The sequence below is a fragment of the Ranitomeya variabilis genome, chromosome 5, assembly GCF_051348905.1.
Source record: "Ranitomeya variabilis isolate aRanVar5 chromosome 5, aRanVar5.hap1, whole genome shotgun sequence".
Classification (NCBI taxonomy): Eukaryota; Metazoa; Chordata; class Amphibia; order Anura; family Dendrobatidae; genus Ranitomeya; species Ranitomeya variabilis.
In genome coordinates, this window is record NC_135236.1 from 128,822,881 (window position 1) to 128,843,551 (window position 20,671).

General features: G+C 41.1%; 1 protein-coding gene across 15 annotated transcripts in view; it reads left to right on the forward strand.

Annotated features, from left to right (window-relative positions):
* The window catches only part of MEGF11 (multiple EGF like domains 11), a 598,735-nt gene that overhangs the window by 142,250 nt on the left and 435,814 nt on the right, over positions 1-20,671 (forward strand). For all 15 annotated transcript variants that reach the window (XM_077263274.1, XM_077263279.1, XM_077263284.1 and 12 more), the window contains exons 3-4: positions 9,573-9,674; positions 16,585-16,685. In XM_077263274.1, coding sequence (XP_077119389.1) covers positions 9,573-9,674; positions 16,585-16,685 — 203 coding nt within the window. The remainder of the gene's footprint in view (positions 1-9,572; positions 9,675-16,584; positions 16,686-20,671) is intronic.

The window sequence follows — 20,671 nt, forward strand, 5'->3', positions numbered from 1 at the left end:
GGCTTTACTGCCTTTAATTCTGAATCTACAATGTGAGCATTTCAATAATAAGATCAAGGGAAAACACGGCTTGAGCAAGTATTGACCCATAGAACAAGGTCATCAGGTCATTTTTACCACAAAAAATCAAAGTAGGATCAAATTGAAAACAAACAAAGCAATTCCACCTGTTTTTTTGGGGTTGTTATGAGTTTCATAACAACCCCCAAAAAACAGGTGGAATTGCTTTGTTTGTTTTCAATTTGATCCTACTTTGATTTTTTTTTTTGCTTTTCAGTACATTACATGGTAGAATAAACAACATATCTAGAAACTACAACTCGCCCTGCAAACAAGCTCTCGTACTGCTATGTCAATGGAAAAAAATATGTCTTTAGGAAAGAAAAAAGAAAAAAACATAAAGACAAAAATGGGAGCATTTCCAAGGGGTTAAACCATGTTCCTTCTGTCTTTGTAAATCGTCCCCATTATGCGTTTGCGCTATGTGGATAATAGATAAATAATTCATAGTTTCTGCTGTTCTGTATTGTATACAAGTCAGAAGTAAGAATTTTTAAGTTTCTATTTTACATATTGTGTCAACCTATTCTACAGAATAGTACACAAACTGTAATAATACAAATATTCACATATACACACCCTAGTGCTTTCCGCCAGCCCATTCTGCAAGAATACATTTTAGCTGTATTATCTGTACAGTTTTAAAACCAAAGACTCATCGGCTTATCCGCCATGCTTTCCTTTCCATCTCTGCTTACGTAGATTGACTGTTGTGTATGAGTATAAAGCCAGGGTCTGACGAGCATGTGAAAATATCATCTGATTTTCATCCAGAAAACTCAGACAGTTTTCATCTTTACTGTCATCTGCGTGCCATACCTGTGTTTGTATTTTACGTGAATGTGACATCAGTGTGTCCATATTTTATATCCATGTGACTTCAGCAATTTAAAAAGTACATGATCAAATAACATTTCCTAAGTTAATGTAGTCGTCTACAACTCGGACAATTCCTTCTGGATCCCTATGTTTTCCCCCAGTAAAATAACACTTTTACTCACCTCTGGTGCCGGTGTCATTCCCGCGGTGTTAGCACTGACTTTCCCAGGGCTTCCGTGACATTATTGTGTTTTGCTATCCCTGTGGCTGATTGGCACTGGCTTCATTCACTCTCCTCTCCATTAGACAAATCAAGACATCCAGAGGAAGTAAGAGCTGCGGCTGTGCTCATTTCCTCCACATGTCAATTACGTCTGTAGTAGAGGAGAGTAAAACCAGCGCTGATAGTGTGACAGAACAATGTTATGCAAGCCCCGGGAGAATGGCGCCGGCATCGGAAATGAGTATAAGGGCTCATACTCACATGAGTGTACAGCCGCATAGCAATACATGCAGCCACACACTCCGCTCCTGAGTGCCGGGTGCAGTGCCAGGTATTGACGTGCGAGACTCATCTGAGTTTCTCGCACGTGAGTATGAGCCCTAAGTGTTATTATTTTACTGAGGGGAAACATAAGGATTCAGAAGGGGTAGTCCGAGTAGAGAGCAACCCCTTAGAATAAATGCAAAATATCTGTAAAAATCGGATGCCATCCAGATGATTCTTATGGGATCCAATTTTTTGGCGGTGCCCCCATAGGCTTTTGTAGGTGAGTCTCATCCATTACTAGAAAAAGATTAAGAATTTTTTTTTCATGGGGACACGTGGTTTTTGTGCTGAAAGTGTCTTCCGAACAGCACAACTGAGTCACATTGGTCAATGTCTTCTCCAACTTCTAGGGCTCGTTCAGACGAACGTATTAATTGCATGTGTGCTGTTCACGATATGGATAGCACACTGACCAATGCAATCTAAAGTGGTGGTTCACATGAACGTCTTTACACTCAAGCTGTTGGTCAGTGCTTAAAAAAAATCACAGCATGCATTATTTTGATCCGAATTTTGGATCAGAGTCTCAAACAATGCATGAAAAGTGGATCACATACGGTTTATCATCCATATGTCATGCATTTTACATATATACAGTAGATTACAATTCTAAGATAGAAAACCGTCTATTTGTCCTTTATTAACCCCTTAATGACCGCCGATACGCCTTTTCATGGTGGTCGTTAAGGGTAAATAAAACCACAGCGCCATTAATTAACGGCCCTGTGGAAAAAGTGTATAGCGCCCCCCAGAGTCCGATTTTCTCCGGGGTCTCGGCTATCTCTGGGGTCTCGCACATCAGAAGAGAAAGAAATAGGGTCCCCCGATCCGCCCCGATACTTACCGGTGTCCCTGGGCCCTTTTGCTTCCCCCCACGGCCGCTGGAATTTTCTTCCGTTAAGAAAATGGTGGGGGCATGCGCAGTGCGCCCTCTGAGATCTGCCGGCCAACACCCAGCAACAATTGGAGATTTTTTCCTATTGGTTCATTTTGATCACTGTGATAGACCCTATCACAGTGATCAAAATAAAAAAAAGTAAATGAACCCCCCTTTATCACCCCCTTAGATAGGAAAAAAATAATGAAATAAAAAAATATATTTATTTCCATTTTTCCATTAGGGTTAGACTTGGGCTAAAGTGAGTTGGGCTAAAGTTGGAGTTAGGGTTGGGGCTAAAGTTAGGGTTAGGGTTGGAGCTAAAGTTAGGGTCAGGGTTAAGGTTGGGGCTAAAGTTAGGGTTAGGGTTGGGGCTAGGGTTGGGGTTAGGGTTTGGATTATGTTTATAGTTTGGATTAGGGTTAGGGTTGGGATTAGGGTTAGGATTGCGATTAGGGTTGGGATTAGGGTTAGGGGGTGTTTTGGGGTTAGGGTTATGATTAGGGTTGGGATTAGGGTTAGGGGTGTGTTGGGGTTAGAGTTGGAGTTAGAATTGGGGGTTTCCACTGTTTAGACACATCAGGAGCTCTCCAAACACGACATGGCGTCCGATCTCAATTATATGTTAAAAAAGTCAAACAGCGCTCCTTCCCTTCCGAGCTCTGCCGTTCGCCCAAACAGTGGTTTACCCCCCACATATGGGGTTTCAGCGTACTCAGGACAAATCGGACAACAACTATTGCAGTCTAATTTTTCCTGTGACCCTTGTGCAAATGAAACATTGGGGGCTAAAAAATCATTTTTGTTGACATTTTTTTTTTATTTTCACAGCTCTGCGTTATAAACTTCAGTGAAAAACTTGGGGGTTCAAAGTTCCCAAAATGCATCTAGATAAGTTCCTTGTGGGGTCTAGTTTCTAAAATGGTGTCACGCGTGGGGGGTTTCCAATGTTTAGACACATCAGGGGCTCTCCAAGCGCAACATGGCGTCCGATCTCAATTCTGCATTGAAAAAGTCAAACGGTGTTCCTTCCCTTCCGAGCTCTGCCGTGCGCCCAAACAGTGGTGTACCCTCACATATGGGGTATCGGCGTACTCAGGACAAATTGTACAACAACTTTTGTGGTCCAGTTTCTCCTGTTACCCTTGTGAAAATAAAAAATTGGGGACTAAAAAATCATTTTTGTGAACATTTTTTTTTGTTTTCTCAGCTCTGCCTTATAAACTTTAGTGAAACAGTTGGGGATTCAAAGTTCTCAGAACACATCTAGATAAGTTCCTTGGGGGGTCTAGTTTCCAAAATGGGGTCATTTGTGGGGGTTTCTACTGTTTAAGCACATCAGGGGCTCTGCAAACTCAACAAGACACCCGCAGACCATTCCATCAAAGTCTGCATTCCAAAAGGGTCACTACTTCCTTTCCGAGCCCTGACGTGTGCTCAAACAGTAGTTTTCTCCCACATATGAGGTATCAGCGTACTAAGGACAAATTGGACAGCAACTTTTGCTGTCCAATTTCTCTTGTTACCTTTGTGAAAATATAAAATTGGGGGCTAACAAAATCATTTTCGTGGAAATTTTTTTTTATTATTTTCACGGCTCTGCATTATAAAGTTTAATGAAACACTTTGGGGCTCAAAGTTCTCCCAACACATCTAGATAAGTTCCTTGGGGGGGTCTAGTTTCCAAAATTGTGGGGTGTTTCTACTGTTTAGGCACATCAGGGGCTCTGCAAACACAACATGACGCCCCCAGACCATTCCGTCAAAGTCTGCATTCCAAAACGGCGCTCCTTCCCTTCCGAGCTCTGCCATGCACCCAAACAGTGGTTTCCTCCCACATATGAGGTATCAGAGTACTCAGGTCAAACTGCACAACAACTGTGGTGGTCTAAATTCTCCTGTTACCCTGGGGAAAATAAAAAAAATAGGGGTGAAAAGATCCTTTTTGTGGAAAAAATATGATTTTTTATTTTCACAGCTCTACGTTATAAACTTCTGTGAAGCACTTGGGGGTTCAAAGTGCTCACCACACATCTAGATAAGTTACTTGGGGGGGGTCTAGTTTACAAAATGGTGTCACTTGTGGGGGGTTTCCAGTGTTTAGGCACATCAGGGGTTCTCCAAACTCGACATGGTCCAATCTCAATTCCAGCCAATTCTACATTGGAAAAGTCAAATGGCGCTCCTTCCCTTCCGAGCTCTGTCATGCGCCCAAACAGTGGTTTACCCCCACATATGGGGTATCGACGTATTCAGGAGAAATTGCACAACAAATTTTGTGATTCATTTTCTATTTTTACATTTGTGAAAATAAAAAAAACTGGTTCTGAAATAAAATGTTTGTGAAGAAAAGTTAAATGTTCATTTTTTTTCTTCCACATTGCTTCAGTTCTTGTGAAGCACGTAAAGGGTTAATTAACTTCTTGAATGTGGTTTTGAGCGCCTTTAGGGGTGCAGTTTTTAGAATAGTTTCACTTCACTTTTGGGTATTCTCTGTCAGGTACACCCCTCAAAGTGACTTCAAATGTGACTTGGTCCCTAAAAAAAAATAGAGTTGAAAAAATGAGAAATTGCTGATCAATTTTAACTTTCTAACAAAAAAAATTGTTTCTAAAATTGTGCTGATGTAAAGTAGACATGTGGGAAATATTATTTATTAAGAATTTTTTGTGACATATCTCTGATTTAAAGGCATAAAAGTTAAACGTTTGAAGATTGAAAAATATTTGCCGTATTTTCATTTTTTTCATAAATAAACGCAAGTTATATCGAAGAAATTTTACCACTAACATGAAGTATAATATGTCATGAAAAAACATAATCAGAATCAGCAGGAACTGTTAAAGCGTTCCAGAGTTATGACCTCATAAAGTGACAGTGTTCAGAATTGTAAAAATTGGCCTGGTCATTAAGCTGCAAATTGACTCAGTCATTAAGGGGTTAAATTGTTCTTATCAAAAGAAAAAATAGACTTACAGATGGCATATGGACATAAAATCGGACACAGGGATGACATGTAGAAAAGACAGGAACACTTTACGCTACACTGAAAATATTTTTTGTTAAGAAGTGTATGCTAGAAACAGACAGCCGATGTAGTGGAACAATCAACACTGAGTGATTAATAAAAAGAAGAGTAGGCAGATTATAAGGACCTCTTGGTCTTTCTCTGCCGTCGCTATTGTATGTTTCCAAGTTTAAATGTATTCATAAAATAATAGCTGAATTGTTTCCCAGCAATGGAAAATGATTTAATGAAAAAAGAAGATCCCCAGACACTTGGAGCAAAAGTGCAAAAACCTTCTAGTACAATGTATGCATACTTTTTCTTCTGACATAATTAAAAGCATAAAACTAGTACAAGTTTACACACATTTCCATTTGTCACGCTACATTTGTCAGGGTATTCATATATTAAATAACCACAGTGGTTTAAAGGGAAATACTAGCAAGGACTAGTAATTTGTCATCTATTTAAAATGTGTTATGATTATAATTTTTTACTGCTACTTGTTAGCAATGTTTTTAGACAACGCCTTCTATGTTGGAGCCACTATGGTGATCAGCGGGGTCCCACTCCTGAGAGCATTGGTAGAAAGCTGACTTTGGCTGGTCCACCAGATATGAAAGTAGCTCATGGCAGCCATACAAAACAATGGCCATCCAAGGCCAATATATAGACCTTGAATCTGACTTACTGTGTGGGAATTTTTATTTTTATCAAATAACAAAAAGCAAAGTGGATAAACAAAAGAGAAATTTACATCAAATCAATATTTGGTGTGACCGCCCTTTGCTTTCAAAACAGCAATATAATATTTCAACAATGTGCTGTTGAAGTTTTTTGAAGAAGCACCAACACATGGGCAACACTGAAGGCCATAAACACAGTGGTCCTGCAAGGAAACAGTGCAGCAAATAAAAGATAACATCATGCTTACTTCCCCTCATATTCAGGAGATGTCCAGCAGTGACAGAACTGTGGCAACCATCAATGATTTCTTTAAGAAAGATGAAGACTGCAGCAAAATCAACAAAGCTTTACTTATCAGAAAGAATACTGTAGCAAAAGTGATGCAAAAATTTAACAAAGATGGAACTGTAATCATCTTGGCCAACCACAAAAATAATCACCTAAACAGAAGAGTACGGTGTACACTGCAGAGGAATGGCATGCATGGGTGTCGTCCACAAAGGAAGCCTCTCCTAAAGCCTATGTTCAAGAAATTCTGACTACAATTTCCCAGGGCCAATGCTGAAAAAATGTGAAGATTGCTTGGATGCCACACTCTGGAGTGAGGAGACCAAGGTAAATAATTTTGGAACAGATGGCTTCAAAACTGTGTGGTGTCACAAAGGTGTCGAGTACAAAGAAAAATGTATGGTGCCCACAGTGAAACATGGTGGTGGCAGTGTCCTTATGTGAGGCTGCATGAGTGCTGCAGGTCTTGGGGAGCTTTCATTGATAGTATGAATTCACAGATATACTGCACTATATTGAAAGAGAAGATACTACCATCACTCTGTGCCCTTGGTAGACATGCACTTTTACAACATAACAATGATCCAAAATACACATCTAAGTCCACTGTTGTATTTCTGACAAACAACAGGGTGAAAGTGATTAAATGGCCAAGTATATATCCTGATCTGAACGCAATATAACACCTACAGGCAGTTCTGAAGACAGTATTCAGGCTCTAAAAGAGGTTGTTCTTGAAGAACAAAAAAAATAGATATCACAGTATGTCTAAAATGTGTTCATTCCATGCCTAGAAGACTTGGTGCTGTTCTTAGAAATCATGGGGATCATACAAAATACCAGATGGAGATGTTTTAATGTTGGGTGTATTCATTTTTGCATCAACTAATTTGAGTAAAACTGAACATTTTGTAATGAAAGTTATTATTAATCTTATTTCCATGTTATGGGTTAAAAATATTCTATTAAGCTCAGTCTTGTCAAGATTTTGGAAATTGTTCTTATGTTCACTGAAATATTGACTAAAATCTTACTTTTCAAAGGGGTGTACTCATTTAATGCATATATAAAAAACCCATATACTGTATGTTTATAGAGAGTTAAATAACAGATGGAAATAAATGTGCTGCATGACTCATTGGACCCGGTTAAGCCTCTGTATCAATAACTTTGTTTTTCTAAGAGGTTAACTGTGGCAATAGTTGAATGCAGGGTATTTCAGAATAAATGAATGAAAATCGTACAGTGGACGCCAGGAATGCCTGCGCTCCTGAAATTGAATGTTGCTTTTCCTGAATAGCCAGTTGACCTTCACATCTCCATGTTAGTCTATACTTCAGGTTCCACTTTGAATTGGGAGCAGAGCGTGCTGAGCTGGAGCAATGCGAGGGTGATGTTTTGTAACTTTTATTCCAATCACAAATGGAAGGTATTGATTTTGGGAAAGCAGAGGCAGAGTGGCAGGCACCCAATCGAGGAGAAACAAAAATGAAATACCAGAATTGATTGGTTCCACTGACCAGGATGACTTTCTTACTTAGCTGGTAATATTTCACACGGAGAAAGGTCAAAGATTAGGCTGTGAATAGCCCTTCTCTGCCATCATAAAGTATAAAATATCTCTCATTTCTGAATGTCATCAGCCTGTCCTTGATGCAAAAAGAATGTCAAATATTGTACGACACAGAGATCAAATTGCTGTGAAATCCAGGAAAAGACTTTCAAGAACTAAGATTTGGGGTGGTGGAAGCTAATCCTTGAGCGGGGCGACATCAAAGCAGTCTGTGCGGAGTAGTCGCAGTGTCGGGGAGCAGAAGCTGGTTATGTAGGGGATGTTTATTTATTGATTAAGATCATGTATATCAAAATTCCAAGATTCTACTAAACACTTGATGTCTGAGCAGAGGTGTGTTGATGCTGATTAATGTATGTGCCCACTAACGCGTTATGATATTTATCTGCAGTAGAGAATTCTGTATTTTATGCTGCTGTTACATCAGGTATATGGTAGAGGATTAATTTCCCAATTATAAATAATCCAAATCATATTTGAAAATCAAGGAAAAACCAGACCTGAATGTAAAAGCTATATCTTGTATAACAAGGCGTCTACACAACCGTCGCAGAAAGAGGGTATGATAAAGTGCTTCCTCGTCTTTATACTACTTGCGCAATCTTTTATAATCCACGGACCAGACTACCAGAATTAATCAATCTCAAGGTAATTTAAAGGGATGTATCCATCATCTGAGGCATATATGGCATATCTAAGGTAAATGGCCGATAGATCCAAATTTTGGGGCTGCCATCCGGTCCTTTTCTCCTCCATTTGCATTCTACAAAGGTAAAGGTGATGCACACATGTGAATCTATCTATTATCATTTATGTGAGTGTTTCAATAATTCTACTTCCACCAACGACAATGAAGATACCTGCAATCTTGCATTGCTTTTTCTCCACCTTATCTCAAGACCCTAATTCAGCCAATATTTGTGGATGCATGTGGTTTCCTGGGCCACATGTAAGCCACCAGCAAACACAGACGAGCATGATCATAACCATACAGATGGTTTGCACCTAAAGAAATTGACATCTAGGGGCAAAGGTGGTTTATTGGGCCAAATGTGAGCCACCACTAGACACAGACAAGCATGACCATGACCAGATGATTGGGGACTACATAAATTGACATCTTGGGGCACATGTGGTTTCCCAGACCACATGTGAGCCACCACCAAACACGGTCTAGTATGTTCATAACTAGACGTTTAGGGACTGCAAAAATTTACATCTAGGGGTGCATGAGATTTCTCTGGCCTCATGTGAGCCACCATCAGACACAGACAAGAATGACCATGACCTTATGGATTGGAACAACTAGCAGCGCATATGGTTTCCAGGGCCACACCTCTGGTTTAGACTCATTTCATAATGGAATTGTTTTGAAGAGAGTAAGTGGCTCCTCAAACAGAAAGTTAAATCTCTATATGAGTTAATATTAGCTCAGATCTGAACAACAGCTGAGGTAAGCTGCCAGAATTGGTTGCTCTGTATGCCCCTTCTTCAGTCACTCTGCTAATAGTTATTGGAAGATTACAGTGACATTCACTTGAATATGTGGTGGCAAGCGAAACAGCACATATTTTAAGTGTAATTAAGACCATTTTATTTTTGTGAGCATTTCCCTTTTGATGAGATTACAGCATTCTCTATTGCTGATCTACACGAAATTCTTTCCAAGTTTCAAGAAGCCATTAACCTTTCTTCTCCTTCTCTCTTCCAGCTATGCTGTGACGGTGCAGGAATCCTACGCTCACCCATTTGATCAGATTTATTACACTCGCTGCACAGATATCCTCAATTGGTTCAAATGCACAAGACACAGGTAGGTTGTTGGCAGTGCGATCCTGCATGGTACATTGCATTGTGCATGCTGGGGGAAATGGCAAGGCTTACAGTGGCCAACCACATTAGGTGTGTCCCGAGCAGATGCTCTGATTTCGACCCACGAATATGTATGACTGTGTATAGAGTAAAATAGGATTGACTGATCCTGCTGTTCCTTTGGGAGATAGGCCACCACCATAGATCTCTGGCAGCGTCTTTCTCTGCTTACTCCATTGGGTGCACAAGCATGCTCTCTAGGGCCAAGCTTGCATGTATATGGGATCGTTGTGAGGAATAGCTGTCAGAGGAACGAGCATTCAGCCGTCAGCATCCTAACAAGTATGGTCAGCCATGTAGATGTCCACTATTCTGTCCTGAGCACTTTTCTTCCTTTGCCATCTGAATAACCCTGCCTTCAAAAAACTCAAGATATGCTGTCATGTAGCCGTGATAGCATTAGGAAGTTGCTGAAGATTTATCTGTTTAAAAGAGCAGTTTAGCATCATAATCGGCTCTATCTGCGCTAGCTGCGTCCGAGGGTCAGTCACAGAATGACGGAACATCACTAACGCATACCCATTATGACATGCGTTAGCGATGCGCTACATAATGGCAGTCAATGGGTGCACTAACGGATCCGTTACATAGCGTTAGTGCCGCGTTAGTGCCGCTATGAAACGGATTCCATCAGCGGACTGCCACTAACGCAATGTGAACCTAGCCTAGTAACCTCCATTCCAAAATGTTATATCAGCATACTATGGTTGTCATAGATTGTGCCGCAGATTATGCTGCATGAGTCAGTGACTGCTCCTTTATTACAGTCATGCATGTTTCACTGTGAAACACCACAGCGATTCAAAGAAAGCAAATGTTTAAGAACTGGCTTGGCATAATGTGACAAGGATGACTAGTGTAAGATGCAGGTGAACAGTGGCGTCCTATTTGTGTATAGGGAGAGACCTGTCAGTATAGGGGAGGAGGCGGGGAGAAGCTGCCGAAGACCTACCTCTTGGACTAGTCGTCCTAATTGTCTCATCTCCAGCAGGGTTTTCAAAATATGGTTACGAACTGAAATGCCACGGAGTTTTATAGTAAAACATACACACCTGAAATAACAGATCCAGTCTCTGATTCATGCTTCCTGTGTTTCGGGCAGCATGAATTAGCTGTCTAGTTCTTCTTATATACCAACTTAGGGCTCTTTCACACGTCCTGATATTTCCGGTACCGGAAAAACCGGTACCGGAGATATCCGTGTCCGTATGTCCGTATGTCCGTGTGTGTGCTCCGTGTGTCATCCGTGTGTCCGTGTTGACGTTACGTATGCCATCCGTATGTCATCCGTGTGTCATCCGTGTGTCATCCGTGTGGACACGTACCTCAGAGAGTTTTTTCAGTCTGCAATTAAAGGCTTGGGCCTGTAATTAAAGGGATAGATGAGGGAAAGGTGCACTAATTATCAATTTTTTATTCTAAACACACGTTTCCACCTTCAGGACTTGTTCATTATTTTTATTTTGCACAATATAATGGGCTTTGGATCCCTTGGTGCTACATAGCCTACAATTAGTTAGTGAAGTTGTTCCAAATAAACACAGCATGTACATTATTTTGTTTTACTCAAAATTTTTTAATAATATGAGCCAAAACTAAACGTTTTTTCATTTTACAACAACATATGCCCAATAATATGCATTAACGACATTCTTACATGCCACATATTCGAAAAACTATTATGTAAACCTTGAGAACATTTAAAGATTTTGGAAATCATCCTGAGTAGACACTGATTCTTCTGTAGTGTTTTCTGGTCCTACACCTTCCGTGATGGCGGATTGTGGGGGCATTTCAGATTGGGTCATTTGTGTCTGCAGTGGTGGATTATCGACGGATGTTCCAACATACATTTGTTGGTATCCAGAGGTAGTAGTGTTGTAGCTTTGGGTTTCTAAGGAGGGGCCATAAAAGTGTTGCTGTTGGGGGAGTGGTTGTTGCTGGTAGTTTGCACAGACTGAGTATTGGCCAACCTGAGCAACAGGTTGCATATGGCTTTGTGGACGTGAGATGTAACCTTGATATGTTGGGCCAGTTGTTTGTTGGGTTGTTGGCTGAGGGTTAGGTGGGCCAAATCTAGTTAGGCCAGGCATGATTTGCCTTGGTGGCCTGGTGGACTGCTGTTGCCCTTGAAATCTCTGAGCAACTTCACCCAGTGGCCTATGTTGGATCTGTTGGCTTGATGCAGGGGGGGGGGGCATGCACATAATATGGTACTGGCATTTGTGTGAATTGTTGGCTGGTTGATGGTTGCCCATAAGAGGTTGCAGGCACCTGTTGCTCCTGGTGTGTTGACGCTCGAGTGGCCAACTGGGTCTGATTTTGGTCAGTACGCCACTGTTCTATTTGTGCAAGCACCTGGTTGGGCTCATTCTCTCCCTGGCTGGCAGAAAGGAGGGTAAGCATAGCTGCCCGGACACGTTCTTGACGTTGTGTGGGGACTTTGGCCAGACAGGGAGACAGTGAGCGACAAAAACGATCAACATCTGATTCTGGTGTCATTGAATTCAGTATATGCAGGACTCTTGCATCAATTGCTTCTGGCAACATCCTCATCTCCTCATGTCGCCTGCTCCGTCTTCCTCTCAGGCTAGGTGGTATGTACCGCGGTGGAATGTTTGATGCTGCTTGTGATGCCTGTGGTGCTGGTGCGCTTGATGCCTGTGATTGCTGTTCTGTTGTATTTTGGCTGCTTCCAATCATACCCTCAGTGCTTGTTTCACCAGCAGCAGATGGCTGTTGTGGCTGTGTTGTTTGTGTGCCCTCAGCTGTGTGATCCGTCTCTGATGCTGAGGTACAAGGTGCTGAGGCAGCCGCTGCTGGTGACTCATCAGAATCGTCCAAGTTGTCCACAGTTCTAGGATTAAAGAAATGGACATTGTTTTTCAAGTTGTAACGTAAACATGTATTCCTTTGAAAAATATCCTTGAAAAAATTTTCAAACCTACCAATAGGGGATTTCATGTCACACCCTTATATTTCAAATGTCAATTTTGACAACCTTGGTATCTGTATGCAACCATTTTATATTCCTTTTTTGGTTTAAGGACTACTCATCAGGTACCTTTTTTTGACAATTGTAAAAAATAGGCGTGTGGCAAGCCATTTTACATGTGCATGGACAAAGTGGCTTACTTGAGTATTTACAGTGCCACATACATAGTTTGCCTCAAACAATATTGGTGTTTGTGAATCCAAATTGAAAAATGAGATAGTTGAAGCAGTACACTTACTGGTTGAGTTCCATGACTGGGCGCAGGAATTCTAATTGCCGGAAATAAACATATTGGCGCTTTCTCGATGCCCCAGATGTGGAGGGAAGGGGATTATATTCCCGCCGGTACTGGTCCCTTGCTGAGCGCCAGCGTCGTTTCATCAAAGCCACTGTTGGTGATAAAGTAAACATTTGTAAAAAATTAGGCCTATGTAATATACATAAACATAATTTGCTTAGAAGACATATGCCTTTAATGGTCAGTTGCTCAATATGTTCACAAAAGTAAACAGCAGCTAGGGCCTTACTATACATATAATTCTTGCAACTTCTTACCTCATGGCATGCATAAATTTAAAGGAACACTGTCACCTGAATTTGGAGGGAACAATCTTCAGCCATAGGGGCGGGGTTTTCGGGTGTTTGATTCACCCTTTCCTTACCCGCTGGCTGCAATATTGGATTGAAGTTCATTCTCTGTCCTCCGTAGTACACGCCTGCGCAAGCATGCAGCCAGCGGGTAATGAAAGGGTGAATTAACCCGCCGAAAACCACACCTCTCTGGCTGAAGATTGTTCCCTCCAAATTCAGGTGACAGTGTCCCTTTAACAATTGTAGCCTGCACCATAATGTACACATTGCTAGGGTTCTTATCTACAAAAACTATGTTCAAGATATATGTGTGTAGAGTAGTGAGTATACACATACATTACAATGTCGGGAAGACACCTGTAAGGGCATGATTTGTGTCAGATATTTGCATGGGTTTTAGAATAAAAACAACTAATACTGAAAGAATATATTAATACAATCGTCAGTAAATATATACACAAACGGCGACTCAAAATCATGTTATTATTACTTGGAGAATATAGAGTCAGAAATAGCCCAAAGAGAATACTATTAATTCATATTTATTAGAAATTCTATTTAGCATATATGCACATACATAATACATGTGGAAAAGCTTCATATCAAAAAGCAATAATTGTGACTAAATCCTTGAGTGCAACCAGTACATCAGGTATACAGATCAGGGCACAATAGTAATAATAATATAGTTTATATGTTACAGCAAATAATAGTAGTAAACTCCATCTAGGTATGAAGATGCATGGTAGTCAAAACAAGTGTTGACAGCTAACAATAGTGCTAACAGCCTAACCATGCATACATGCATGCTTTGCAACATATAGAATATAAAAAAGTAGAGATTAATTACCCATGAAAGTTCTGGTGAGCCCGTCTGGATCCTAGATGTGTACCCCAACGCGCGTTTCGCGTGTATGTATAACCGCTTCCTCAGTATGTTCAAGATATATGTGTGTAGAGTAGTGAGTATACACATACATTACAATGTCGGGAAGACACCTGTAAGGGCATGATTTGTGTCAGATATTTGCATGGGTTTTAGAATAAAAACAACTAATACTGAAAGAAACAAGTGAAGAAGAAAAAAAAAACATGGGACAGTCTACTTTGGGCCTTGCAGAAGCATGGTTGTTCATGAGAGGCACAACAGTAATGTGTGCTAACATTGTGAAACATCAATTTAAGCATTTTTTGAGGCTAATATTAACAGTATTCAAAGGTACATCATGAAGTTTAGATTTGCCATTAAAAAAACACCTTCTGAAGTCTAGTGACTATAATAGTTCTAGGAATTAACACATTACATGCCATTTTGATTCCAGATTCCCTAACACGTCATCACTGTAAGCACTATTTTAAATATGAATTAAGTAAGTACAATTTGGTAGTACATAGGAACATCCATGGGTCCACTCACCATACTTCGCTTGCTTGGATGGGGAATATGTTGACCAACCACTACGTGCAAACAATGCTTCTGCTACTGCACGCCATCCATGGTCTATAATCAGCCGGTCGTGGTATCCGTCCACACGAGTGTCCCAAAGTTCTGGGTGTTGTTCCACAAGAGCTATTAGGCGCTCAGTATCCACACGAGGTGCCATTATGTCATAAAAATACAGGATAAGCAATCCCCAAATGTGCCTGAAGACACAACTACTTCACCTCAGCAAAGAAAAGGCCAGACTGAGTTTATTTCTTAATATCACCTGACATTCAGGACACCTGTCTCTCATAATGATACAATGTTTGCCAAAACGCACACGGACAGCACACGGATGAGCATCCGTATGTACGTATGCCGTCCGTATTGCCGTCCGTGCTGCCGGTGAAAAACGGACATGTCGACGTGTTTTCCACACGGACACACGGTCCGTGTGAAAACACGCACATGTGCAGAGACACATAGATTCTAATGGGTCTACGTGTGTCAGTGTCTCCGGTACGTGAGAAAACTGTCACTACACGTACCGGAGACACTGACGTGTGAAAGAGGCCTTACAGATATTGCATGTAGCCGTAGGGCGTATATACTGCAGGTTGATAACCTAGTCATTAGCAGACAGGTAGGCTTCATCCATAACTACAATTCTCCAGTAGGTTGTGACTTTTAACCATTGTTCACGTGTTATTGATGGGCTTAATATATAGCAAGAATATGCCACCAGCTTGAAACCATTAACAATGGATCCCTGTTTTCATGGTGTCAACACCTTGTTGTAATGAAATGGTGAGGTCTTCTGCTGTGGGCCAAGATCTTCAATTTTGCACATACTATACATGCACATTTCCGTTTTGGCGTATGACAGTATCACATGTTTATCTACAATTATAGAGGAAATCTAAGATAGTTTTTTTTTTTGCATTTTGCCCAATGTGGTTCCAACAATCCTGCCAATGTCAAATTCACCACAATTGAGACAATCTCAGGGAAGTTACCTTCCTCCCTTGTGAATACCCTACTGTCTGGGCACAGATGAAGCACAGATTGGGGCAGGCGGAGCAGAGAGGAGAAAGGTGGTAGATGGTGGAAGGGTCATTCTCGGTTGGGATCCACATCTAGGATTGTACTCTTAAAATCAAGAATTCTAGAAAATTTGGGACAGTTTTCAAGGAAACCCTGTGGCTGCATGGAGGTCATACATTCTTTTCCACTACATATATTTCTCTTCAGGGATATTATATTGTCATACTTATGTACAGTACCCGGGACAGCTCCCGGCGAATTCAGGCAATATTTAAATATATAGAAAAATATATAAAAGTTCATATCAGCCCCACAGTTTCCTAGAGCATAAAAATAATCTAACAAAAGAAAAAGCATATTTGATATTGCTGCATAAAAATATCATGATATTTATCCCATATTGTGAAATGAAAAATGGAAACAAAGTCTAAATGGTTGCTTCTCCGCCTGAAAAATGGAACAAAATGTGTTCAAAAAGTTGTATGGTCAGAACAATGCTACTGTTAAAAACTACCGATGGTACCTAAAAAAAAAAAAAGCAAGCTGTGATATTTTATTGACTGAAAAATAAAAAAAAAGTTACAGATTTTGGAAGGCAAGGAGAAAAAAAGCTGAAAGCAAAGCGAGGGCCATTGTAGCCGGCCCTACTTATGTTGTACATGTGGAAAGTCAGCTTGCCAGTAATCTGCCACCTGAATGAACTGTACATGCCATTATTTCTGCTGAGTCAAAAAATATTCGCTATTTTGCTTGCGCAAATGTCTCCTGTAATCCTGATTTGTCCCATATTCTGCGCAGGATAAGTTACAAGACAGCCTACCGACGAGGTCTGCGAACCATGTACAGAAGACGATCCCAGTGTTGCCCAGGATACTATGAAAGTGGAGATTTCTGCATCCGTACGTATTTCTCTACATGTGTCCATTCTTTTCTATGAATTTCTGATGTTGAAGTCACTGCTATTCTCCTATATTATTCATACGATTGTTCTCCGTAGCATTCCTGCTCTGCCAACCTCCAGTATGTGAGTTCCCATATATAACGCAGCACGATGGGAAATATTGCAGTCCTGCATCTGTGTATTGGCATCACAATCTGCTCTGCCTTGGCCATTACAGTTTTGCTTTGGAATTTCAGAGTAATAAAGCTGTTTTCATTTCTTTTTAATGTCCTGTACTGTATTGAGGTTATGGACTTTTTCACCTCATACTGTAAATTAAACTAATTCATATCAGGAGGACAGGGTCGCAGTGTGCGGTTGGTATATAGCCGTGAGTCCCCTATGTGCCCTGGCTTTTGAGTTGTGCAGTAATGGATTATATTATGTCCATGTGGCAGACCTCTGTAATCTTAGGCATCTGGTACTGAAGATACTCTTTTCTATTGGGAGACCATATGTTAAGGAATTGTTTGGACGCTGTATAGTATCAGGTTATACCCCCTCGGCCATGTGCCTCTTCTTCTGTCCTGACTACACATGGCGCAGGCTACCTGTGGAGCATATTACAAAGTTGTCATTGCAGGTAGAGTGATATCGACATTTTACTGCCGGACACGGCGTATGTGTTAATACTAAGTTCCAAGGATCCAGGCACACTTACAAAACTTACCGGGCTTGTTAGGTAACTCATGAGCCATTGTATATTTATTTTATTACTTCTCCTTTAGGGCTTGTGCACACATTACAGATTTGGTGCTTTTTTTGCTAGCAAAACCTGAAGCAATCCTGATGCCAGCAAAGTGAATGAGAAACCTGAAGTCTCATGCGCACGTTGCTTATTTGTGACTTGCATATGTGGTGCAGAAAATAATCTGCTGCATGTCAACTTTTTGCGTTCCCCAGTGGGCACATCCGCATACAATGCATGTCCCTGTGTTCCCAGTGTTAAAGATAGGTACACAGGATGCATGTGGAAGTAGGTGGAGCTTAAGGGAGGATGTACGGAGCCATACGCAGACCAGCCAAACGCAAGTGTGTAACCAATGTGGTGCAGTGACCAATGTTACACCCAGGGGGCGCTGTGTGTGCACTTCAAGATGCACTTGGAGGCATAGTTGTGATGAAACAGTGACTGGCAGTGTTGTGAATGGCCAATATGTATCGCAGAGGTGGGTGGCCCTGTGATGGAAGCCTGGGTATGTTTTGCTCAAGCAGATCTACTGCTGAGGGATTTGTTTACATTGGGAAGGCTTCCAGGTGATTGGAGAGATGGGTGGGTCCAGTCACCTACAAACCCACCCAAAGAGGCGTGTCTGAACACCTAAGATGGTTTTGTGTTTAAGGACCTGTGGTGGTGTCATGCTCACATGACTGGCCATGTGACAGGTACCTGGGTGTGGTTACACCTATGTAAAGGAGGTGTGTGTGTAGCACATGGTGTGAGTGTTTGGTAGTCTGCAAGTGTGGACAGACTTTCCATGTGTCCTGGCTGGACACTGCTGAGTGGCCTGTCTGCTGTAGGTCCTGGATGGTCAGTGTTGGAGGCTCCTGGGAGTGGAGTTGTCCTGGAAGCACCTAGAGACCGTAGACCTGGACGGTCAGTGTTGGAGGCTCCTGGGAGTGGTGTCGTCCTGGAAGCACCTAGAGACCGTAGACCTGGACGGTCTGTGTTGAGGACCTGGGACTGACGTGAAGTCAGCATGAGGAGTGGAACTCCTGAAAGGTAACCCCGGACAATGGGATTGTAATATATGGCAGAGAAGTTTATCTGCTGCATGAACAGACTGGTGTTCGTGCTAAGTTCATGGACATAATCAAATAGACTGTATGTCATGTGGTTTATGATGTTTAATAAACCAGATTTGACTAGATTTGTGTGAGGTACCGTGCCTGAGTGCTTGAATCCTATGCCAAGAGAGTGTCCCCCAACACACTCCGGTAGCATATCACCACACCAGCCTTAGAAAGCCTAGATTAGGCTAACTGTATTTCCTGTCCAATCTAATTTTTTGTTATAATAAGGTGCGTTAGAGACTACAGATTTTTTATACCTATTCTTCTCATCCAACCACGTTAAGGTTATACAAACATTTAGCTGTGCTTAAAGAAAACCAGTCAGTTGCCATAAACATGACATTTCTGTTCCTAGTGCAAATATCGCTGTTATTCTGAATCTGTCGTAGTTTTTTTTTTGTTCCTACGCCTTTTCTTTCCTGAGAAATGGCACTTTTATCCATGTAAAGTCATGACTGAAAGTGTTTGCACCCTTAAAATTTTTTCAGAAAATGAAGTGTTTCTCCCAGAAAATTACTGCAATTACTGGAACAACATACAAAAAAACAGAGTCAAAAAGACAAATTGGAAATAATTTCACACGTAACCCCAAAAATGGGCCAGACAAAATTGTTGGCACCCTCCACTTAATATTTGGTTGCAAACCATTTGGAAAAAATAACTACAATCAATCACTTCGTATAACCATCAACGAGGTTCTTACACCTCTCAACTGGAATTTTGGACCACTCTTCTTTTGCAAATTGCTCCAGCTCTCTCATATTTGAAGGCGTTTTGCCCCAGCAGCAATTTTAAGATCTCTCCACAGGTGTCAATGGGATTTAGATCTGGACTAATTACTGGCCACTTCAGAACTCTCCAGCACTTTGTTTCCATCCATTTCTGCTGTCTTCTTGAAGTACGTTTGGAGTCATTGTCCATCTGGAAGATCCATGACTTAGACGCATACTCAGCTTTCTGACACTGAGCGCTACATTGCAACCCTAAAATCTTTGATAATCTTCAGATTTCATGATGCCTTGCACACAGTCAAGACACGCAGTGCTACAGGCAACAAAACAACCCCAAAACATCTTTGAATCTCCACGATATTTGACTTATGCACTTTACCAAGCAGAGTTAGCAGACCCAATCCAAGTTCCAAAGAAATTCAAGTTGTTCTGCAGGCTCGGGGTACATCAGTATCAGACGACATTTAAAAGAAATGAATCGCTATGGCAGGAGACCGAGGAGGACCCCACTGCTGACGCAGAGACATATAAAAAGCTAGACAGCAGTTTTTTTTAAATGTATGTGAATAAGCCAAAATCCTTCAGGGAAAGTGTCTAGTGGACAGATGAGACCAAGATAGAGCAGTTTGGTAAAGCACATCATTCTACGATTCACCACAAATGAAATGAGGTCTACAAAGAAAAGAACACAATGCCTACAGTTAAATATGGTCGGGGTCAAAGATGTGTTGGGGTGGTTTTGCTGCTTCTGGCACTGGGTGACATGACTATGTGCAAGGCATCATGAAATCTGAAGATTACCAAAGGATTTGGGGTCACAATGTAGTGCCCAGTGTCAGGTGGGTTTATGTCCAAGATCATGGGTCTTTCAGGAGAACAATGACCCCCAAAATACTTCAAGAAGCCCCCAAAATGGATGGAAACAAAGCGCTGCAGCGTTCTGAAGGGGCCTGTAGGTCCCTTCAAACTCTACCATACTATGATTATATGTAAAAAGCTTGTTTATGGTTATAGGAAGAGATTGATGGCAGTTATTTATTTCAAACGGTGTGCAACCAAATATTAAGTGGAGAGTGCCACCAATGTGCCACTTAATGTGAAATGATGTTCACTTTGCCTTTCTTTCTTTGTTTTTTTTTGTGTTGTTCCAATACACACAAAGGAAATAAACATGAGTATAATAAAACGTGTAATCGCAATAATTTTCTGGGAGAAATACTTCACTTTCTTGAACAATTTCAAGGATGCCAACACTTTCAGCCATGACTGTATAGGGAAGAGGGTGGCCATATCTCAGGAATGGAGAGTCGCAGGAAGAAAACAACAATGCCAGATTCAGAAGAAAAGCTCAATTTGTTCCAGGTTAATATATATATTTATGCCAAGTGACTGGTCCTCTGTAATGTTATTGAAGGCATTT